The 22,660-nt window shown below is 34.5% G+C and overlaps 1 protein-coding gene across 9 annotated transcripts in view; it reads right to left on the minus strand.

Annotated features, from left to right (window-relative positions):
* PPP1R9A (protein phosphatase 1 regulatory subunit 9A) overlaps nt 1-22,660 on the minus strand; it is a 362,431-nt gene that overhangs the window by 96,850 nt on the left and 242,921 nt on the right. For 5 of the 9 annotated variants that reach the window (XM_064380380.1, XM_012450782.3, XM_064380381.1 and 2 more), the window contains 2 exons: nt 5,810-5,945; nt 621-686 (listed from right to left, as the gene is read on the minus strand). In XM_064380380.1, coding sequence (XP_064236450.1) covers nt 621-686; nt 5,810-5,945 — 202 coding nt within the window. The remainder of the gene's footprint in view (nt 1-620; nt 687-5,809; nt 5,946-22,660) is intronic. The other 4 variants (XM_012450788.2, XM_064380382.1, XM_064380385.1 and 1 more) reach the window with 1 other exon arrangement.

Consider the following 22,660-nt stretch of genomic DNA (forward strand, 5'->3'; position numbering starts at 1 on the left):
ATTGCCATAAATCAGTCTGCCTTTTACATACACTTGACCTCCATTTTTAAGCACTGCTATCTATATTAATAGCAACTAAACATAATGAGAATTATTTTGTTAAAGTTTAGTATCATTTTAGATATTTTGGTATGTCTATCATATAAATCACGCAAATAAAGACTACTATAATTTAAAGATAAACGTATTTAGTGTTTGGAAAAATCAAGAACTTTGTATCAAAAGATTATTTCCTAAAAAAGTACTGGATTTACAGACAATATAAATCACTACATACATTGTTACTTTGCAAACCTCATACAGACCTGCTGTTGGACATTTATTTTTTCCTTTGAATTTGAATCACAAAATATTTAAAGTGTTAGGGGTTAAAAATATCCATGGCTAAATATTAAGAAATGAGTCTAAATTGCCAAACCTATACCTAAAATATATGCTATGTTTCAGAATTAAATGTCTTTTGAATGATTATTTTCAAACTATTATTCAATGCACAAAACACATGGCTCTAGAGAAGTTCTTCGGAACATACACATAGTTAATAAGACACGAAGAATATTTAATTTTACATATGAAGCAGGAAAGTACAGGTAAGCATTACTTTCAACCAAAAAACAAACCTTAAGAAAATAGTTGTTATTGTTATTGCAGTTGCCAGACACTCCTTGGAATTCAGCCACAGTGTTCTAGAACGGTTGACAAAAAATATTAAAGGCGGCTTACCCCGCACCGCAGAGAGAGCAGCCTAATTAAGGATAGAAAAACACTGAGGTCCCAGTGCTTATTGTAATACACATTGTTAAGTGCTGCATGTTGGTAAAAAAAAAAAAAAAATGCCTCCAATCTTAGCTTCTCAGTATTATAGATATACTATACAGTCTATTTACATTATTATAATCACATTATTAAAAGGCCAGCCATCATAACTGCCAATACTTGTTTATACACACAAGCTATTTCCAACTAGGAAAGGCAAACAGAAAGAGTCAAATTTAATGTTATCCCTCTACCACTCTTTATAACATAAATATATTCTTGTATACCTTTTAATACTTATGCAAACCAAAGCTTCCATTATATTTTTGCCTCTAATTATTACATGCTAACACAAGCAATAAACACCCATACCTATGTGGGCAGCTACTCTAAATTGTATTCAATACTTTAAAAGATTCTAAAAAGTAATGTTGCTATAATATTGTTATAATGATATTAATTTCCAGTAATGAAAACAAATTATGAAAGAAAGATTCAATTATATTTTAGAAGGAGTTTCAATTTCTAGAGTGATGATTAACCTTGTTATGAACTACTGCCTAAGGAGACTCTGAAATGCTATCCATAAGCTAAGACTTCACAATGTAATAAATATTATGTCTTAAAAGAAAATTTAAGGAAGCCAAATAATTATAATTTTTAAAGTACAATAGTTTATTTTAATTTCAATGACCATATCTATTTTCTAATTCAAATATGGAATACAGTACCAGTTTATACTCTATTTCCAGTGTGAGCCGGCAGTACTTCAAATTGTATCAGGCTCTTTAATAATATATATAAAGATACTACACAAAATATATACCATAATTACCTCATCTTACTACTAAAAGGCTAAACACTGACAGTTGTGGAGTATGACAAGAGATTAAATGTTATTAAAAAATTAAATTCTAGCTGAAAAATTTATCATATCCCCCAAGTGTCATGAAATAGTGCTGACTGACTGAGGGATTTATTGAAATCCTCCTTGGCAACCTTTCAGATTGTTAAAAAAAAAAAGAGAGAGAGAAAGAAAGAAAGAAAGTAAATGATCAATAATTCTATTAAATAGAAATCAATAATGAATCACAGATATATTCAGATATACATTTAAAATTTTTCAATTGTTCAGATATTCAACTTCCTCTTCTTAAACAGGATCCTCCTTTGTATTCTACAGCTTTTAGGCAAAGCCATTTTAGCTTTTTTTTTTTTTTTTAATCAGAATGTTTAACAGAAAGTAAACAAAAACAGGAATGCAAATTAAAATAAAATTGGCCGTTTGCTTATTTTAAATCCTTCTAATGATTTGAAGGAAGAAAAAACAGAAAAAGCAAAAATTTAAATAGTTAATCTTCCTCAATATAGTTATTAGAGGTCCACTGTAGGTTTATAATTTCAGGATCTATTTATCACGTTGTGATGTTTTCCAGGTAGTCAATTCAAGCAAGCAACTCCTCTCTGTCAATGTAACAAGTTCCAAGTTACAATCAACTTTGGATGATCTGATCAAAACCGGAAGCTATCTATCCTTCAGCAGACATTGCTGATCTAAGAGCTGGCTCTGGAAATGAGTTGGATGAACTTGGTTGCTCTGTATCTAATTAAAGGTTTTCCCAACTGGTACAGGGAATGTCAAAGGGGATATTGTCAAATAAAAATAACTCTAACTTTAAAACCATGAGATGAATCTATAAATCACAAAAGTGAAAAACCAAGTGACTGATTACACACATCCAGGGCCTGTTTTAACACAGATATATTAATTAATAAATTGTTCTATTATATATATAATTAACTCAATTATTTAAGGAACATTTATTTATTACATATCCAATATTTGTTCTTCTCATTTCTTTTATGCCTCTTCAACATTTTATTCCTCATTCATAAAGGGAGACAGAGTAAACAGAAAATGGAAAAAAGCACTCAAATCAATCAATTTAATATTTTTTACACTCAGAAAAAAATAATTTGAATCAAGTGATAATTTGAAGCTTTAACATTGGAGTGGATTTTTGCTATTTGTACAGCTTTCATTTCTCTTATGTACTGAAAATTAACAGTTGGATTTATCTGGGCACATTTTGGTGAGGCAGTGTGTAACATACAAGAAAGGAAGAAAACCCAAGTCACAGAGGAGGATGGAGACAGATACAAAGAGAAGTCTCCTTGATTTTTTTCCATAAAGTGAGTTACTTGAAGTAACATAGCAAGCACTTCGTTTTTACTTCTACAACTTGCAGAAAGAAAAAAACAGGTTAACTTAAAGCTAAACTAATTAAAAAAAAAAAATTTGAGTACTCAATTATTCTTCCCTTTAAATTCTATAAAGATGATTCTATGGACTGTTGCCTAGAGTAAAATAATCATCCAAAGACTTGATTTCCCTTTTATTAGAAATACAGAACAAAGAATCACAAAACCTAAACTCCATCACCCCAAACAGTAATTCTCTTAACATCTTTTGTTGCCAAGTTATTCTGTGTCTGCCTGAATACAGACAGACCCAGCAGAAGTGTTCTGTACACTCTACTCAAAAACAGCACAGTGTGTTGCAACGAGTCCAGCCTTTGGAGCCAGCAAGACCTTATTCCAATTCCAACTCTGCTAACTACTGGATGTAACACTAGAAAAAACCTCAGTTGCTGCATTTGTTGGAAAAAAAGAAAATCTCTTCTGGCTTCATTAAAGATTAAATGAGATGATGTAGGAAAGACACCTAACAAAGTGCCTGCCACTAAATATGTACTTAATTTCCTTGCCCCTGAAAATATCTGCTCAGATGACAACTCTGATTACCTTACAAAAACAGGCAAACAAGAAAACCTATAAGCAATCTTCTATTTAGGATGTGATACATTACTTAGTATAAATGTCAAGTAAAAAATATTCTTTTTCCATCTATTCAAATTATCAAGTTAAAGAAGACTTTAGGCCAGGAGTGGTAGCTCACACCTGTAAACCCAACACTTTGGGAGGCCGGGGCAGGAGGATTGCTTGAGGCCAGGAGTTCAAGACAGGCCTGGACCACATAGTGAGACCTCATCTCTACAAAAAAAAAAAAAAAAAAAAAAAAAATTTTTTTTTAAATTAGCAATATGTGGTTCTGTGTGCCTATATCCCCACTACTTAGGAGGCTGAGGCAAGGCAGGAGGTTGGCTTAAGCCAAGGAGTTTGAGGATACAGTGAGCTATGCTTGTGTCATTGCACTCCAGCCTGGGTGGCAGAGCAAGACCCTGTGTCTTTAAAATAAAAAAAAAAGCAAAATCTTATATCAATTTTGAAGGATAAATGTGATAATATTTCAGTGCCTCAAAATAACTGCAGTAAATGTGTGGTCTGTGATCTAAATGTTTCACTTGGAGTGCCTTAAAAATTTGACTATCTTCTTTGCCCTCTCCTTATTAAACCTGATGTCTTATTTCATATTCATAGAACATTAGAAGCTAGAAGGAATTTTATGACCTAACCCAATCCCTGTGCTTTCAGGCCAAAGAAACCAAGGCACACAGATTAGAAAGCCTGGCCACATCCCCTTCCACCACTTGATGTCACTGTACTCCCTGAACCTAAGACCAAAAATCCTAGCACAGTGAGGAGGGAAAAATCAAACCTGCAGAGAATGATTCTACAATCTCAGAATAAGCTTGCAGCCAAAGTAAATCAGTGTCTCTGATAAAATACAAAATACTAATGTAGAGAATTGAAAAGCAGGTAAGATACAAGTTCAAAACATTTGAGGAAATTCCTTCTTTAGTTTGAAAATCCAAGATAACATTATTCATACAAAGTATCTCAGTTTGATGAAAATATACTCACCATTTCAAATGGACTCATCAAGTAAGAAAATCAATCAAGTTCTAAGAGTCTAATTCATTCATTTAAGGGCTTTCTACTATATTATCCGATGATCAAAAGTTAACGGATATACCACCTCTAATTTTCTGCTATAATAAGTGAGGAATATATCCTCATTATATTACATACTCATGAGATTGTAATATACATTAGGGTTAAAACCTCTCAGATTAAAGATACATGAAAAATATTTGAAAGTTTGTTTATTAATCTCTATGACCTGGCTAGAAAGCAATATTCTGAAAAATTATACATTCAGATAAGAAGGGGTTGAATATATGAATTTCCACTGTGGTTATAGCAGTTGGAATAAAGAATATTTGTTATATCTAAATATGTACCAGTTTATGGAGTATAAAATACTACAATTAAATTGTTGATGGATCTTTTGACATGCCAATATGAAACATGTGCATGTTTAAATGTGTTTATAATAAAGCATGTTGTCCCATTATATCAATGTGCATTTGGCAATGACATTAGAAATAGAACAGCATCTGTATTATATTACAGCACACAAGGGTTCTGGAGAGCTGTTTTCACTTGGGGGTTAGCTTCTTCTATTCATTTACTTGATCTTCTACAGAAAGCAGGATGTAAAATTATTCCAATATGTATCTACTCTATGGAACATGTGCTAGTGGAAAGCTCTGTTCTGCATTGTGTTAGCACAAATCATAGTGAGCAGATCCAAAGAACTTTCTCTTCCTGAGGGGAAAAGACACTGGAAACACTCAGCAATCTATAGTACTTTTCACTGTATATTTCTATGTGTATGGGTATGTTTACTGATTTTTTTTGGAAAAGCATTACATACTCTCATAGAACATTTGGAAAAGATTGAAAAAATAAAAAGCAGAGAGAGAAAAATCACCCAATTCCAGCAATAAAGACAGACATTATTCACATTTTTGTGTTTTTATCCTTTTTTGTTTCTATGACTTCCTTTATAATAGTGAAAAGATAAGACTTATTTGTGTCCACAAACTTCATACTCTAAACAGGATACCATGACTTGATTCTTAAGTGAATATCAGATGCAAGTAGTATTTCTTTCCTAAGGTAGAATTTTAGTTCAACATAGACATACCTTCCTCGAGAAACTGCATCAAACCTGTCATACTGTTATACAGTAGAGTGTTTCATGAATTAGAAAATGTGGAAAAAAGAATCTGCAAGCACTACTGACCTCGTCATCGTCGGCATCATACTGAGCATAGTGCTGTTCCAGCAGCTCTCTCTGGCGCCTCTCCTGTTCCAGTGTCTGGCTTATCAACTGGGCAACCTCACTCACTTGTCCTGGTTTTTCCCGCCCAATAACAAATCTGTGGAAAGGTTAACAAAGACTAATATTTAAGACTTTCCAGCAAAAAGGAGTGTTAAGTAAAGTAACCAGGTTTGATCTCAGCAGGGTCTGTCAAGCCTGAAGAAAGTAACATCACTTACATACTTCAAAATGGTTTTCTTGGGTGAGGGGAAAGATTAGCTGAGTAATTGAAGTGATTTTTAGGGATACAGTTCACAAGGAAGAGAAGGGGGAAAAAAGTAAAGGACCATAAAAATTACCATTTTAAGAGAAGACAACATATGTAACCCATTTTGCAGTACTTTATACATTTTTGATGCCATACAAAATGGAAGCAAGCTTATAATTTCCTGTACCATTGAACTCAAGAATCATTTGCATAACTCTAACAAAAATTGCTTCAAAAACATTTGATGGCCAGGAGCAGTGGCTCACGCCTGTAATCCCAACACTTTGGGATGCCAAGGTGGGTGGATCACCTGAGGTCAGTAGTCCAAGACCAGCCTGGCCAAGATGGCGAAACCCAGTCTCTACTAAAAATACAAAAATTAGCTGGGCGTGCTGGCACATGCCTGTAGTCCCGGCTACTGCAGAGGCTGAGGCACAAGAATCGCTTGAAGCTGAGAGGCGCAGATTGCAGTTAGCCCAGATCGTGCCACTGCACTCCAGCCTGGGTGACAGAGTGAGACTCCGTCTCAAAACAAAAACAACAAAACATTTTGAGGTATAGCATAACTTAGGTGGCTAAATATATAACTTTGAAAATAAGAGAAAGGGAAAACTAAGGTAGTGTTTTTTGTTTTTAAAATGAAAAACTGTGATAAGAGATGGTGAATTAATTCACTTCTTTTTGGGGAAAAGACAGCATGAGAAAAGGTGTGGTTCAATAAATAAAGGGAGAAAAGAAAATATTTGTCGATACTAATTCCTGTAAAATAAATAAATAAATAAAAGCCTAAAGAAAAAACCAAGGAAGACATTTCCTTATTGCAAGTTACAGTCATGGTATATTCTTGTCAATATAATGTGTTGTGCTCACCAATTTAATATTAATTTTTTAACATCTTTTCATACTACTATATGCTTCTGATTTTCTAAAAATATAAATAATGTGTCTCTAGGATGCAGTTTCTAAGTATTACTTATTATTTTAATGTGAATCTTTGTTTAAATCTTGTTTCTACATTTAATTGATGCTTTCCTCTGATTAAAGTACTTTGCTGTCTTCAATCAATTTCAAATGAAATATACAACTTTTCTGCACAATACACTAAAGATCAAAATTTTTCACACTTAAATGTTAGTAATTGTCTTTTAAGAAATACTTTTATATAGTTTCAAGCAAGACTTCCTTTGAAATTATGTTTAATTGTTCACTTATCTTTTATTTTCCTTTGGAAATAAGTGTTAATAGAATTTGTAAATACTATCATTTTTCATCTTTATTCAGGTACAATTTATACACAATAAAATATATGAATTTTAAATGTATAGCTCAATAACTGTGATACATATGTAAACATGTAATTACACATCAATTAAGATACAGAATATTTCCATCAACCCAAAATATTTCCTTATATTCCTTTCCAGTAAGTTATCTTCATCCTGGTTCATATTAATCTTTTATAGAGTTCTATATAAATAAAATTTTAGAGTGTCTAGCTTGTTTGGCTCACCACAATGTTTTGGAGGTTTATCCATGTTGCTGTATCAGTTATTTGCTCCTTTTTATCACTAAATGGTATTTTATTGCATTGAATATACTACATTTGGTTTATCTATTTTTCTACTGATAGGTATTTGGGTTGACATTATTTAAAAAGTTACTTTGAGAGAGGCCTCAGAAAGAACACCACACAACTACAACCATGTGATCTTTGACAAACCTGACAAAAAAAAGCAATGGGAAAGGATTCCTTATTTAATAAATGGTGTTGGGAAAACTGGCTAGCCATATGCAGAAAGCTGACTGGATCCTGTCCTTATACCTTATACAAAAATTGACTCTAGATGGATTAAAGATTTAAACATGAGACCTAACACCATAAAAACTCTAGAAGAAAACCTAGACAATACCATTCAGGACATAGGCATGGGCAAGGACTTCACGACTAAAACACCAAAAGCAATGGCCAACAAAAGCCAAAAGAGACAAATGGGATCTAATTAAACTTAAGAACTTCTGCACAGCAGAAGAAACTGTCAACAGGGTGAACTGGCAATCAATAGCATGGGCAAAAAATTTTTGCAATCGACCCATCTGACAACAGGCTAATACCCAGAATCTACGGAGAACTAAATTTACAAGGAAAAAAACAAACAACCTCGTCAAAAAGTGGGTGAAGGATATGAACAGACACTTTTCAAAAGAAGACATTTATGCAGCCAACAAACATATGAAAAAAAGGTCATCATCACTGGTCATTAAATAAATGCAAATCAAAAGCACATGGAGACACCACCTCATGCCAGTTACAATGGTGATCATTAAATCAGGAGACAACAGATGCTGGATGTGGAAAAATAGGAATGCTTTTACATTGTTGGTGGGAGTGTACATTAATTCAACCATTGTAGAAGACAGTGTGGCCATTCCTCAAGGATCTAGAACCAGAAATCCCATTTGACCCAGAAATCCCATTACTGGATATATACCCAAAGGATTATAAATCATTCTATTATAAAGACACATGCACATGTATGTTTATTGCGGCACTGTTAACAATAGCAAAGACTTGGAACCAATCCAAATGCCCATCAATGACAGACTGGATAAGAAAATGTGGCACATATACGCCATCGAATATTATGCAGCCATAAAAAAAGGATGAGTTCATGTCCTTTGAAGGGACATGAATGAAACTGGAAACCGTCATCCTCAGCAACCTGACACAAGAACAGAAAACCAAACACTGCATGTTCTCACTCATAAGTGGGTGTTGAACAATGAGAACACACAGACACAAGGAGGGTAACATCACATACTGGGGCCTGGGGTTGGGGGGACTAGGGGAGTAATATCAGGGAGTGTGGGGATTGGGGAAGGATAGCATTAGGAGAAATAGCTAATGTAGATGATGGGGCGATGGATGCAGCAAACCACCACCATGGCACATGTATACCTATGTAACAAACTTGCATGATCTGCAAATGTACCCCAGAACCTAAAGTATAATAAATAAATTAAAAATAAATAAATAAATAAGATTTTAAAAAGTTTAAATAAAAGTAGTTACTTTTAAACATTTGCGAACAAGTCTGTGTGAACATAAGTTTTCATTTCCTTTAGACAAATAATGGAACTGATGAGTCATAGGTAAATGTATATTTAACTTATAAAGAAATTGTCAAACTGTTTTTCAAAGTAATACTATCATTTCATATTCCCACTAGCACTACATAAAAGTTGTAGTTGCTTTGCCCCCTCATCAACACTTAGTACGGTCTTTTAAATTTTTATCCATTCTAGCGGGTATCTCGTGGTACTTCATAATGGTTTTAATTTCCTCTGCCCTGATGACTAATGATATTAAGTACATATGCACTTACTGACTATTCACATATCTTCTCCAGTGAAATATCTTTCCAAATCTTTTAACCATTACTGAAAATTGGGTTGTATTTCTATTACTGAGTTATAATGGTTCTTTACAGGCAAACTATATATACACACATGAGTGTGTGTATTTTTTTTTTTTAACAGAGTCTTCCTCTGTCATGCAGGCTGGAGTGCAGTGGCATGATCACAGTTCACTGTATCCTAGAACTCTTGGGCTCAAGCAATCCTCCTGCCTCAGCCTTCTGAGTTGCTGAGATAACAGGCATGTGCCTTGGCAAAGATCGTTTCATAATTTTTTGAAGAGATGGCAAAGTTCATTTCACAATTTTTTGTAGGGATGGCATCTCATTGTTTTGCCCAGGCTGTTCTTGAATTCTTGGCCTCAAGTTATCCTCTCACTTTGGCCCCCCAAAGTGTTGGGATTATAGGCGTGAGCCCCTGCACCTGGCCCTTTATATATTCTTGATACATATCCTTGTCCCTGTATGTTCAATACACACATACAAACACACACACACACATACACACAATATACATGTATGTGTTTATGCATTTAATTTATTTATTACCTTGTCCCAGTCTGTGGCTTACTTTTTCATTTTTAAATTGTGTCTTTTAAGGAAGTCTAATTTATCACTTTGTTATAAAAATTCATGCTGGACATGGTGGCTTATTCCTATAATGCCAGCATTTTGGGAGACCCAAATGGGAGGACTGCTTGAGCCCAGGAGTTCAAGACCAGTCTAAGCAACACAATGAGACCCATCTCTTAAATAAAACAAAATAACCAGGTGTGGTCGCATGCACCTGTAGTTTTAGCTACTTGGGAGGCTGAAGTGGGAGGACTATTTGACCCCAGGAGGTCAAGGCTGCAGTGAGTCATGATTGCACCAGTGCTCTCCAGCCTGGAAGACAGAGCAAGACCCTGTCTCAAGAAAAAAAAAAAAAATTCATGCCTTTTGCTTCCTATGTAAAAAGCTTCTGCCTGATTTAAGATTGCTAAGATTTTCTCCAATTTTTCTCTTAATGTGTTTTGCTTTTATATTAGGTCTATGATAACTTGTAAATTAATTTTCACGTATGATGTGTGGTGAGGGTGGAGTTTCCATTTTTTTTTTCTAAATGGATCATGAATTGTTTTAACACCATATGCCAATACCACACATCTCTGATTACTATATGACAAGTCTTCAAACTAGGTGGTGTGAGTTCTCTAACTCTGTATCAATTGTTTTTCCTCTGCAATTCCATGTAAATTTTATAATCAGGTTGTCAGTTTCTAACAGAAAGCCCACTGGGTTTAATTTAGAATTGCTTTGAATCTATAATTTGTGGAGAACTGACGTCTTAACAAAATTGACTTGTCTGATCCCTGAACATGTATCTGTGTATTCATTCAGATTTTTATTTTTTTTTTTTTTTTTTTTTTTTAAATGAATGAGAGGTTCTCATATTGCCCAGCTTGGCATTGAACTCATAGCCTCGCCTCCTCAAGCGCCAGGACATCTGGCCGGAGCCACCGCGGCTCCCTAGATTTTTACTTTCTCTCAGTAATATACTATAGTTTTCAGTACACGTGTCTTAAAAATAGTTTGTTAAATTTACTTCTAGGTATTTCATGTTTTTTTTTGTATTGTAAGTGATACTGGGTTTTAAATTTCAGGTTCTAGTTATTTGTTTTTATAGTATAGACATACAATTTATCTTTGAATACTGGCCCTGTATTCTGTGACCTTGCTAAACTCATTTATTAATCCTAGTAGCTTTTACAGAGTTCCTACAATCTTTTGATATATATTATCACATCCACTATGAAAAAAGACATTTTATTCCTTCCTTTCCTATGTGTCTATTTATTTGTTTCTGTATTTATTGCCTTAATGCCTAAAACTTCCATCATATATTAAAAAGAAAGTGTAAGAGCAGACATCTTTGTTTTGTTCACTGCTGATCTAGAATTCTAGAATATGAATTCTAAATTGCCTAGAAATACACAGAATAATGTAGCGATATTATGGTTTTTATGGTTAAAGATACATAAAGTTTTTAATGTGCTAAATGAATCCATAGACATATAATGACTACCATGAATTCATTACATTTTTGGTAAATTTTTAAATGTTAGAAATTATGTCTAATGATACAAATATAAAGCAATTTCAGAAGCTTATATCCTACAATGGACCTTGCTAAACTCATTTGACCTTTTATCTTTATTTAAATGCATCATAGAGTGGGGTTTGAGGGAGTATTGCTTACTACACAAAGTTGAAAGGAAATTGAAGGTGGCATTTCATGTATAAAATGCATATAAATTGAAAACAGTAGCCAAGCTCAAAGTAAAAGGCAAATTAGAATTCAGATTCATTTAACTCATAAATTATTTAAACTTATTTGAGAATGATATTGTCAGATCCTTTAGTTTAACATTTGTTTAATAGAAATGAAGCAATTCAGGAAGAAAGATGATTTTAGAATTATCTGCTAGCCAAAGACTAGAAACTATTGATGATATTTCCAGAGATGAATGAAGGTGTCTTAAGAAAGACCCTGTGAGAGATTTTAAAGCATAAAATTATTTTTAAATAACTCAGATTATTACAGATTACATAATAAATTATAGTCATATATTATAATAAAACTCTAATATAATTTGTAAATTTCTCCCTAGCCTCCAAAAAAGTCCCTAATTCCAAACCAGAATTATTTGTGAAGATAAAATTAAAAAGAATAAATGCATTTATAATTGAAGTTTCAGAGGAAGTAAGAATCATTCCATACTGCATAAGAAACTTGCATTTTAAATCATGAAGGCACAGTTGCTCAAAATCACAGCTTGGCTTTCTCAATTTACCCTACAATTCAACATAACTTGCTATTTGTTCAATATTGCTTCGTATTCAAAATCACTCTATAGTCTTATGAAGTAGAAATGATTTATAATTGCACATAAGACAGACAATTCATCTCATGAAATATACTGACTTTTAAAAGTGTTATGTTAAAGTACATGTATCTCTTCATTCAGGCAGCTATTTTGAGCAGTGTTATAGCACCCAGCTCCACACATCTTTAAAGCTTTGTAATCCAGTAAATTTAAAGCACAGATTTGCAATAACAGAATATCATCCTGATAAGTATGATCCAGAGGGAAAGCACACATAAGTGGAACCAAACAACTGGCCCCTGCCTCATTTTCCTCATGTGAAGGTTAGTATTTAACCCCATGTGTCTGAAGGAGTGACAAAAGAAATAAAATGTGGTGCATACATGAAAGAACTTGAATGCCCTATTGTTATTATAATGAAACCAATAAAATCTCCCATACTGAAAAATCTGTAACATTCAAATTACCTTCCTACATGTTCTTAAGTGTCTGGTTTAGTCTGGTTTATTTTTAAGCTGTCTTTATAAGCATGTCCTATAAGATTATATATACAACTAGCATAAAGAGAATTCAGTAGAAAATGTAAAATTTAAAGTAAGGTTATTATTTCAGTTATGAATTCAGAGTATGGGTATGCTATGATAGTACAACTTAGGAGTTAAAAGGGTAAGTAAAAGGGAAAACCAACTTTGACGGTTTTCCACCAGGACAAATCCACCAGACTATAAATACCACTTACTGATTCTGTGACCTTGGATGTATTAATATTTCTAAGCCTTAGTTTCCATATTTATAAAATGAGTATACTAACCATAATAAATATTATATAATCCATAAAAAACTTAAGTACCTGGTGCTTAGTGAGTATTTAATAAATGTACACTGTTCTTTTAATCTAGACAAGGCCAGATGCATTTAAAAGTACCTACTGTAAACTGATCTGAAACTTTCGTGGCAACATCAATAGATAATGTATCAGCCATTCACTGGTAAGCAAAGAACATTAAACTGAAAAGAAAACAGATGTCATTTCCTATCTATTCAGTTAATAATAAAATAATAAATTAAACTAACAAAATTTAATAGTGCTGCAGCCATGGTGAAAATGCATGTTTATACATTGCTTACTGATTACAACGCACATTGTTACAATATCTTTGCTGGGCAATCTGAGAGCAGGTAATAAACAGAACAAGATGATTTAAAAAAAAGCACTTACTGTACACACTGTCACAATTCCCTTTTATTTGATCACAGTACTGATAATAGAGTTGATTTTTTTATGAGTCTACCACAAGAAAAGGATAAAATCCTTAATCTAAAGTGTGCTCTAAAACCAAAATTTCTGTTGCCACTGAAACATTAAAGTATGAATCCATATAATCACTTTAATTGCATTTTTAAAACAGTCAAAAATACAACAATAGTCAGCAATAATCAGTTTAAAATATGTTTGGCCAAATCAATTGATATTTCTGCACAACTATGATTCATATATTATATATTATCTCAAACTGAAATGACAACACGTGTTGAATCAACCTGTTTTTAAACTTCAATTTTCTTTAAGAGAATATTTTTTCACATTCTAAACTCTTCTTTGTTCAACAAAGAAAAATGATGTGTGACAGTGAAAGTAATAGTGTGATCTTTTTATCTTTTAGCTATACTTAACAGAAACCAAATCTAATGAATACTTAAATTAAAAATTAAGTATTTTTTCTAAGCTTATCATTGCCAAATAATGCAATACCAAACCTAAAATCTACAATTAAGGTTTATGTTTTTAGCATGGTTTTTTATTGTGCTAAAATTACCTTGGACAAAATTACCACTAGAAAGAAGAAATAAATACTAGTGTTCTATACCAATGTGGGATGACTATAGCTAACAATAATATATTAAACAGTTTGAGACAGCTAGAAGGAGAACACTGAATGTTCCCAACATAAAGAACTGATAAGGCCTGAGATCACAGATATGCTAATTACTGTGATATGATCACTATACATTATATATTGAAACATAATTATGTACCACTTCAATATGTGCAATCGTTATGTGAATTAAAATTTTTGATCTTGTTTTAATGTGCATTAAATTAATTTCACTAAGAACTGCCCTCTCTCCTCTTCATGCTGAGATACAATAAGCCAAGGCAGATACATCAATTATTCCCTTTCTTTTCATTTATTATCAGGCCAAGAAATATCAATGTACTGCCCTTTGGAGTTTAGGTATCTAGATTATATGGGATTCATTTCATTAGTTTATTTTGTAAGCTGTCAAATAAAAGTTAAACAACAATTAAACAGCATTTACAATTCACTAAATTAAAGTCATAAGGATCCTACATGTTCCATGTAAATGATGAGAGGTTATAAAAAAAATAATTTATGAATGCCTTGGTTTTCATAGTTTTTCTAATAAAATTGATATACTAATGAAAAATGGCAATTATTTAATGTTTCAATTTAAAAACTCTCAACGTAAAATTAAGTTTCAGTAAAAATGAAAAAGCTGATTGTGAAATCAGGATGGCAGAGAGGAGACAGGGCTGACATGTAGCTCCCACTTGGACAGACAGAACAGTGTGTGGAAACTCACAATGTGAACTTTTAGTCCAAGAACCACCACAGGAGTATACCAGGAAAATTGAAAGAATTCACAGATCCTTCAAAAGAAGTGGCAGGCCACTGCAAATTCTACAAGACAGGCCAAAAAGTCTGGTGCTCTCTGGAAAGCGCTACCTCCTGGCTGGAGGTCAATCAGTTTAGGAAATTACAGCAACTCATGACAGAACAATCCTGTTCAAAGGAGAGAGAAGACAATAGCTAATTCTACTGCTGCAACATCCTGTCTAACCAGTGGTCCTCAATGCATCTACATGACAACTTTACTGTTGGCATAACCAGCATTCAAGAAAGCCAGCATACTCAACATATCTAAAACCAGGGATTCTCACACAGTCTATGTCATACCCCTGCCACCTCCACCAGAGCATGTGCTGTTATCCACAGCTGGAAGACCTGAAGAAGGATCACATCACAGGGCTCTTCACAGATATTTCCCAGCACTAGCACAGAACCTAGTAGCCCTGCTAGGTGTCTAAACCCAGAGGAACAATAACAATCAATGAAGCTTGGCTCAGAGGAAGCCCCATCCCTAGGGGAAGAGGAAATGCATCACATCAAGGGATCACCTGTGGACAAAAGAATCTGAAACCTAGCAGAAGACAAGAAATAACTAAGATCAAAGCAGAATTGAAGGAGATAGAGACACGAAAAACCCTTCAAAAAATCAATAAATCCAGGAGCTGGTTTTTTGAGAAGATCAACAAAATAGACAGACCACTAGCCAGACTAATAAAAAAGAAAAGAGAGAATAACCAAATAGATGCAATAAAAAATGACAAAGGCGATATCACCACAGATTCCACAGAAATTCAAACCATCATCAGAGATTATTACAAACAACTCTATGCACATAAATTAGAAAACCTGGAGGAAATGGATAAATTCCTGGACAGCTGCCTCCTGCCAAGCCTAAACCAGGAAGAAGTCGAAACCCTGAATAGACCAATAACAAGGTCTGAAGTCGAGGCAGCAATTAAGAGCCTACCACCCAAAAAAAGCCCAGGCCCAGATGGGTTCACAGCCGAATTCTACCAGACATACAAAGAGGAACTGATACCATTCCTACTGAAACTATTCCAAATAATCCAAAAAGAGGGAATCCTTCCCAAATCATTTTATGAGACCAACATCATCCTAATACCAAAACCTGGCAGAGACTCAACAAGAAAAGAAAACTACAGGCCAATATCCATGATGAACATAGATGCAAAAATCTTCAATAAAATAATGGCAAGCCGATTACAACAGCACATCAAAAAGCTTATCCACCATGATCAAGTAGGATTCATCCCGGGGATGCAAGGCTGGTTCAATATACGCAAGTCTATAAATGTAATTCACCACATAAACAGAACCAAAGACAAAAACCACATGATTATCTCAATTGATGCAGAGAAGGCCTTCGACAAAATTCAACAGCCCTTTATGCTAAAAACCCTCAATAAACTAGGTATCGATGGAACGTATCTCAAAATAATAAAAGCTATTTACGACAAACCGACAGCCAATATCATACTGAACGGGCAAAAACTGGAAGCATTCCCTTTGAAATCTGGCACTAGACAAGGATGCCCTCTCTCACCACTCCTATTCAATATAGTACTGGAAGTTCTAGCCAGAGCAATCAGGCAAGAAAAAGAAATAAAGGGTATTCAATTAGGAAAGGAGGAAGTCAAATTGTCTCTATTTGCAGACGACATGATTGTATATCTAGAAGACCCTATCACCTCAGCCCAAAAGCTCCTGAAACTGATAAGCAACTTCAGCAAAGTCTCAGGATACAAAATCAATGTGCAAAAATCACAAGCGTTCCTATACACCAATAACAGACTTAAAGAGAGCCAAATCAAGAACGAACTGCCATTCACAATCGCTACAAAGAGAATAAAATACCTAGGAATACAACTAACAAGGAATGTAAAGGACCTCTTCAAGGAGAACTACAAATCACTGCTCAACGAAATAAGAGAGGACACAAACAGATGGAGAAACATTCCATGTTCATGGTTAGGAAGAATTAATATCGTGAAAATGGCCATACTGCCCAAAGTAATATACAGATTCAATGCTATCCCCATCAAGCTACCAATGACCTTCTTCACAGAACTGGAAAAAACCACCTTAAACTTCATATGGAACCAAAAGAGAGCCCGCATAGCCAAGTCAATTCTAAGCAAAAAGAACAAAGCAGGAGGCATCACACTACCAGACATCAAACTCTACTACAAGGCTACAGTAATCAAAACAGCATGGTACTGGTACCAAAACAGAGATATAGACCAATGGAACAGAACAGAGGCATCGGAGGCAACACAACATATCTACAACCACCTGATCTTTGACAAACCTGATAAAAACAAGCAATGGGGAAAGGATTCCCTGTTCAATAAGTGGTGTTGGGAAAACTGGCTAGCCATATGCAGAAAGCAGAAAATGGACCCCTTCCTGACACCTTACACTAAAATTGACTCCAGATGGATTAAAGACTTAAACATAAGACCTAACACCATAAAAACACTAGAAGGAAACCTAGGCAAAACCATTCAGGACATAGGCGTAGGCAAGGACTTCATGACCAAAACACCAAAAGCATTGGCAACAAAAGCCAAAATAGACAAATGGGACCTAATCAAACTCCACAGCTTCTGCACAGCAAAAGAAACAGTCAATAGAGTGAATCGGCAACCAACAGAATGGGAAAAAATTTTTGCAGCCTACCCATCTGACAAAGGGCTGATATCCAGAATTTACAACGAGCTAAAAAAGATTTACAAGAAAAAAACAAACAAGCCCATTCAAAAGTGGGCGAAGGACATGAACAGATACTTTACAAAAGAAGACATACATGAGGCCAACAAGCATATGAAAAAATGCTCATCATCACTGGCCATTAGAGAAATGCAAATCAAAACTACATTGAGATACCATCTCACACCAGTTAGAATGGCAATCATTAAAAAATCTGGAGACAACAGATGCTGGAGAGGATGTGGAGAAATAGGAACACTTTTACACTGTTGGTGGGAGTGTAAATTAGTTCAACCATTGTGGAAAACAGTGTGGCGATTCCTCAAGGACCTAGAAATAGAAATTCCATTTGACCCAGCAATCCCATTACTGGGCATATATCCAAAGGATTATAAATCGTTCTACTATAAGGACACATGCACACGAATGTTCATTGCAGCACAGTTTACAATAGCAAAGACCTGGAACCAACCCAAATGCCCATCGATGATAGACTGGACAGGAAAAATGTGGCACATATACACCATGGAATATTATGCAGCCATTAAAAACGAGGAGTTCGCGTCCTTTGTAGGGACATGGATGAACCTGGAAAACATCATTCTCAGCAAACTGACACAAGAACACAAAATCAAACACCACATGTTCTCACTCATAGGCGGGTGTTGAACAAGGAGAACACATGGACACAGGGAGGGGAGCACTATACATGGGGGTCTGTTGTGGGGGAGTGGGGGGGACAGCGGGGGGGTGGGGAATTGGGGAGGGATAGCATGGGGAGAAATGCCAGATATGGGTGAAGGGGAGGAAGGCAGCAAATCACACTGCCACGTATGTACCTAAGCAACAACCTTGCATGTTTTTCACATGTACCCCAAAACCTAAAATGCAATAAAAAAAAAAAAAAAAAAAAAAAAAAAGAATCTGAACAGTAGCCCTTGAGTTCCAGATTTTTCCACTGAAATAAGCTACTGAAATGAGAAGGAATCAGAAAAGTAATTCTGGTAATATGACAAAACAAGATTCTATAACATGTGCAAAAGATCAAAACCAAGAAGAAATCTCTGATTTGCAAGATAAAGAATTCAGAAAGTTGATTATTAAACTTACTGAAGGAGATACCAGGGAAAGATGAAAACCAATTTAAAGAAATTAAGAAAAAAATACAGGATATGGATGAAAAATGCTCCAGAGAAACAGGTACCATAAAGAAAAAACAATTACAATTTCTGGAAATGAAAGACACACTTAGAGAAATACAAAATGCACTGGAAAATTTCAACAATGGAACTGAATAAGTAGAGGAAACAACTTCAGAGCTCAAAGTCAAGGTCTTCGAATTAACCCAATCAGACAGAGATAAAGAAAAATAATTTTGAAAAAATGAACAAAGCCTCCAAAAAATTTAGGATTATGTTAAACAGCCAAACCTAAGAATAATTGGTGTTTCTGAGGAAGAAGAGAAATCTAAAAGTTTGAAAAACATGTTTCAGGGAATAACCAAGGAAGTTCTCCCTGACCTCAATAGATAGCTACACATCCAAAAACAAGAAGCTCAAAGAACACAAGGGAAAGTTATTGCAAAAAGATCATCACCCTGGCACATAGTCATCAGGTTATCTAAAGAAAGACCCTTCAGAGCTGTGAGGCAAAAGCCAGTGGTAACCTATAAAGGAAAACCTACCAGGTTAACAGAAGATTTCTCAGCAGAAACCCTACAAGCCAAAGGGATTAGGGTCCTACCTTTAGCTTCCTCAAACAAAATAACTGTAAACCAAGATTCTGTATCCGGCAAAACCAAGCTTCAAAAATGGAGAGATAAAGAATATTTTAAATGCTGAGAGAATTCATCAATACCACACCAGCACTACAAGATATGCTAAAAGGAGATGTAAATCTTGAAACAACCCTTGAAATGCACCAAAAAAGAACGTCCTTGAAGCATAAATCTCACAGGGCCTATAAAACAATAACACAATGATGAAAAAAAAAAAGAAAACAAAGTATTCTCTGGGAGGCTGAGGTGGGTGGATTACTAAGTCAGTAGTTCAAGACCAGCCTGGCCAAGATGGTGACACCCCATCTCTACTAAAACTACAAGAATTGGCTGGATGTGGTGGCAGGTGCCTGTAATCCCAACTACTCGGGAGGCTGAGGCAGGAGAATCACTTGAACCTGGGCAGCAGAAGTTGCAGTGAGCCAAGATCACGCTATTGCAGTCCAGCCTGGGTGACAGAGTAAGACTCCATCTCAAAAAAACAAAAACAAAAACAAAGTATTCAGGCAATAATCAGTATGATGAATAAGGCTCCACTTAAAAGACACAGAATGGCAGAATACATAAAAATCCACCAACCAAGTATATGCTATCTTCAAGAGACTTACCTAACGCCTAAGATTCACATAAACTTAAGGTAAAAGGTTGGAAAAAGATATATCACACAAATGGAAATGAAAAGCAAGCAGGAGTAGCCATTCTCATATCAGACAAAACAGACTTTAAAGCAACAAGTTAAAAAAGACAAAGAGGGACATCATATAATGATGAAAGGACTAGTCCAACAGGAAAATATCACAATCCTAAATATATATGTACCTAACACAGAGCTCCCAAATTTATAAAACAATTATTAATAGATATAAGAAATGAGATATACGGCAACACAATAATAGCAGGGGACTTCAATACTTAGCTGACAGCACTAGACAGGTCATTAAGAGAAAAAGACAAAAAAAAAATAATGGACCTCAAATGGACTTAAAAGATATTTAAAAAACATTCTACCCAACAACTGCAGAGCATACATTCTTTTCATCAGCACATGGAACATTCTCCAAGATAGACCATATGAGAGTTCACAAACAAGTCTCAATAACTTAAAGAAAATCAAAATTATATCCAGTAACTTCTCAGACCACAAGGGAATAAAACTGGAAATCAACTCCAAAAAGAAAACCCCTCAGAACTAAACAAATACAGACAAATTAAATACTCTGCTACTGAATGATCTTTGGATCAACAACGAAATCAAGATAGAAATTTAAACATTCTTTGAACTAAATGATAATAGTGAAACAACATATTAAAACTTCTAGGGCACAGCAAAAGCGGTGCTAGCAGGGAAGTTCATAGTATTAAATGCCTACATCAAAAAGTCTAACAGAGCACAGACAGATAATCTAAGGACACAACTCAAGGAACTAAAGAACAAACTAAATCCAAACCTAGTAGAAGAAAAGAACTAAATAAAATTGAAACAAACAAAACACACAAAAATCTCAATGAAACAAAAAGCAGTTTTTTAAAACAGATAAGCAAAATTGATAGACCATTAGTGCTACTAACCAAGAAAAGAAGACAGAAGATCCATATAAGCTCGATTAGAATTGAAATGGGAGATATTCCAATACCACAAAAATACAAAAGATCATTCAAGGCTACTATAAACCTCTTTATGCATGAAATCTAGAAAATCTAGAGGAGATAGATAAATTTCTGAAAATATACAACCCTCCTAGATTAAATCAGGAAGAAATGGAAACTCTGATCAGACCAATAATGAGTAGCAAGATTGAAATAGTAATTTTAAAGACTGCCAAAAACAAAAACAAAAAAAGTCTAGGACCAGAATACCTGAATTATGTCTGGCATTCAAAGAGCTGGTACCAACCTTTCTGAAACAATTCCAAAAGATAGAGAAAGAGGGAGTCCTCCTGAAATCATTAAATGAAGCCAGTATCACCCTAATAGCAAAACCAGGAAAGGAGAGAACAATAAAAGAAAACTACAAACCAATATTCCTGATGAACACAGATGCAAAAATCCTCAATAAAATACTAGCAAACCGAATCCAGCAGCATATCAAAAAAAAAATCCATCATGATCAAGTGAGCTTCATACCAGAGATCCAGGAATGATTTAGCATACACAAGTCAATAAATGTCACACACTGCATAAACAGAATTTCAAAAATCATATAATCATCTCAATAGATGCAGGAAAAGTATTTGACAAAATCCAACATCTCTTTACAATTAAAACCCTCAGCAAAACTGGCATAAAAGGGACATACCTTAAGGAATAAAAGCCATCTATGACAAACCTACAGGCAACATTATACTGAATGGGGAAAAGTTGAAAGCGTTCCTCCTGAAAACTAGAACAAGACAAAAGATGCCCACTTTGACCACTTCTATTCAACATAGTACTGGGAAGTTCTAGCCAGAGCAATCAGACAAAACAAAAAAAATAAAGGGCATCCAAATTGGTAAAGAGGAAGTCAAACTGTCACTGTTTGCAGATGATATGATCATTTACCTAGAAAACACTAAAGACCCACTCAAAAAGCTCCTAGATGTGACAAATTCAGTAAAATTTCAGGATGCAAAATAAATGTATACAAATCAGCAGTACTGCTGTACACTAACAACCAAGCTGAGAATCAAATCAAGAACTCAACCTCTTTTATAACAGCTCCCCACCCCCATAATAAAATACTTAGGGAGTTGAAATAGCTCTATGAGGAAAACTACAAAATATTTCTGAAAGAAATCATAGATGGCGCAAATGAATGAATCCCATGCTCATGGATGTGTAGAATCAATATTGTGAAAATCACCATACTGCCAAAAGCAATCTACAAATTCATTGCAATTTTCATCAAAATGCTATCGTCATTCTTGACAGAACTAAAAAAAAAAAATCCCAAAATTTAAATGAAACAAAAAAAGAGCCTGCAGAGCCAAAGCAAGACTAAGCAAAAAGAACAAATCTGAAGGCATCACATTACCTGACTTCAAACTATACTACACTGCTATAGTTACCAAAACAGCATAGTACTTATATAAAAATAGGCATGTAAACAAAAGGAACAGGATAGAGAACCCAGAAATAAACACAA

Source organism: Aotus nancymaae, unplaced genomic scaffold, assembly GCF_030222135.1.
Source record: "Aotus nancymaae isolate 86718 unplaced genomic scaffold, 86718_ANA_hifiasm-v0.15.2.pri h1tg000025l, whole genome shotgun sequence".
Lineage (NCBI taxonomy): Eukaryota > Metazoa > Chordata > Mammalia > Primates > Aotidae > Aotus > Aotus nancymaae.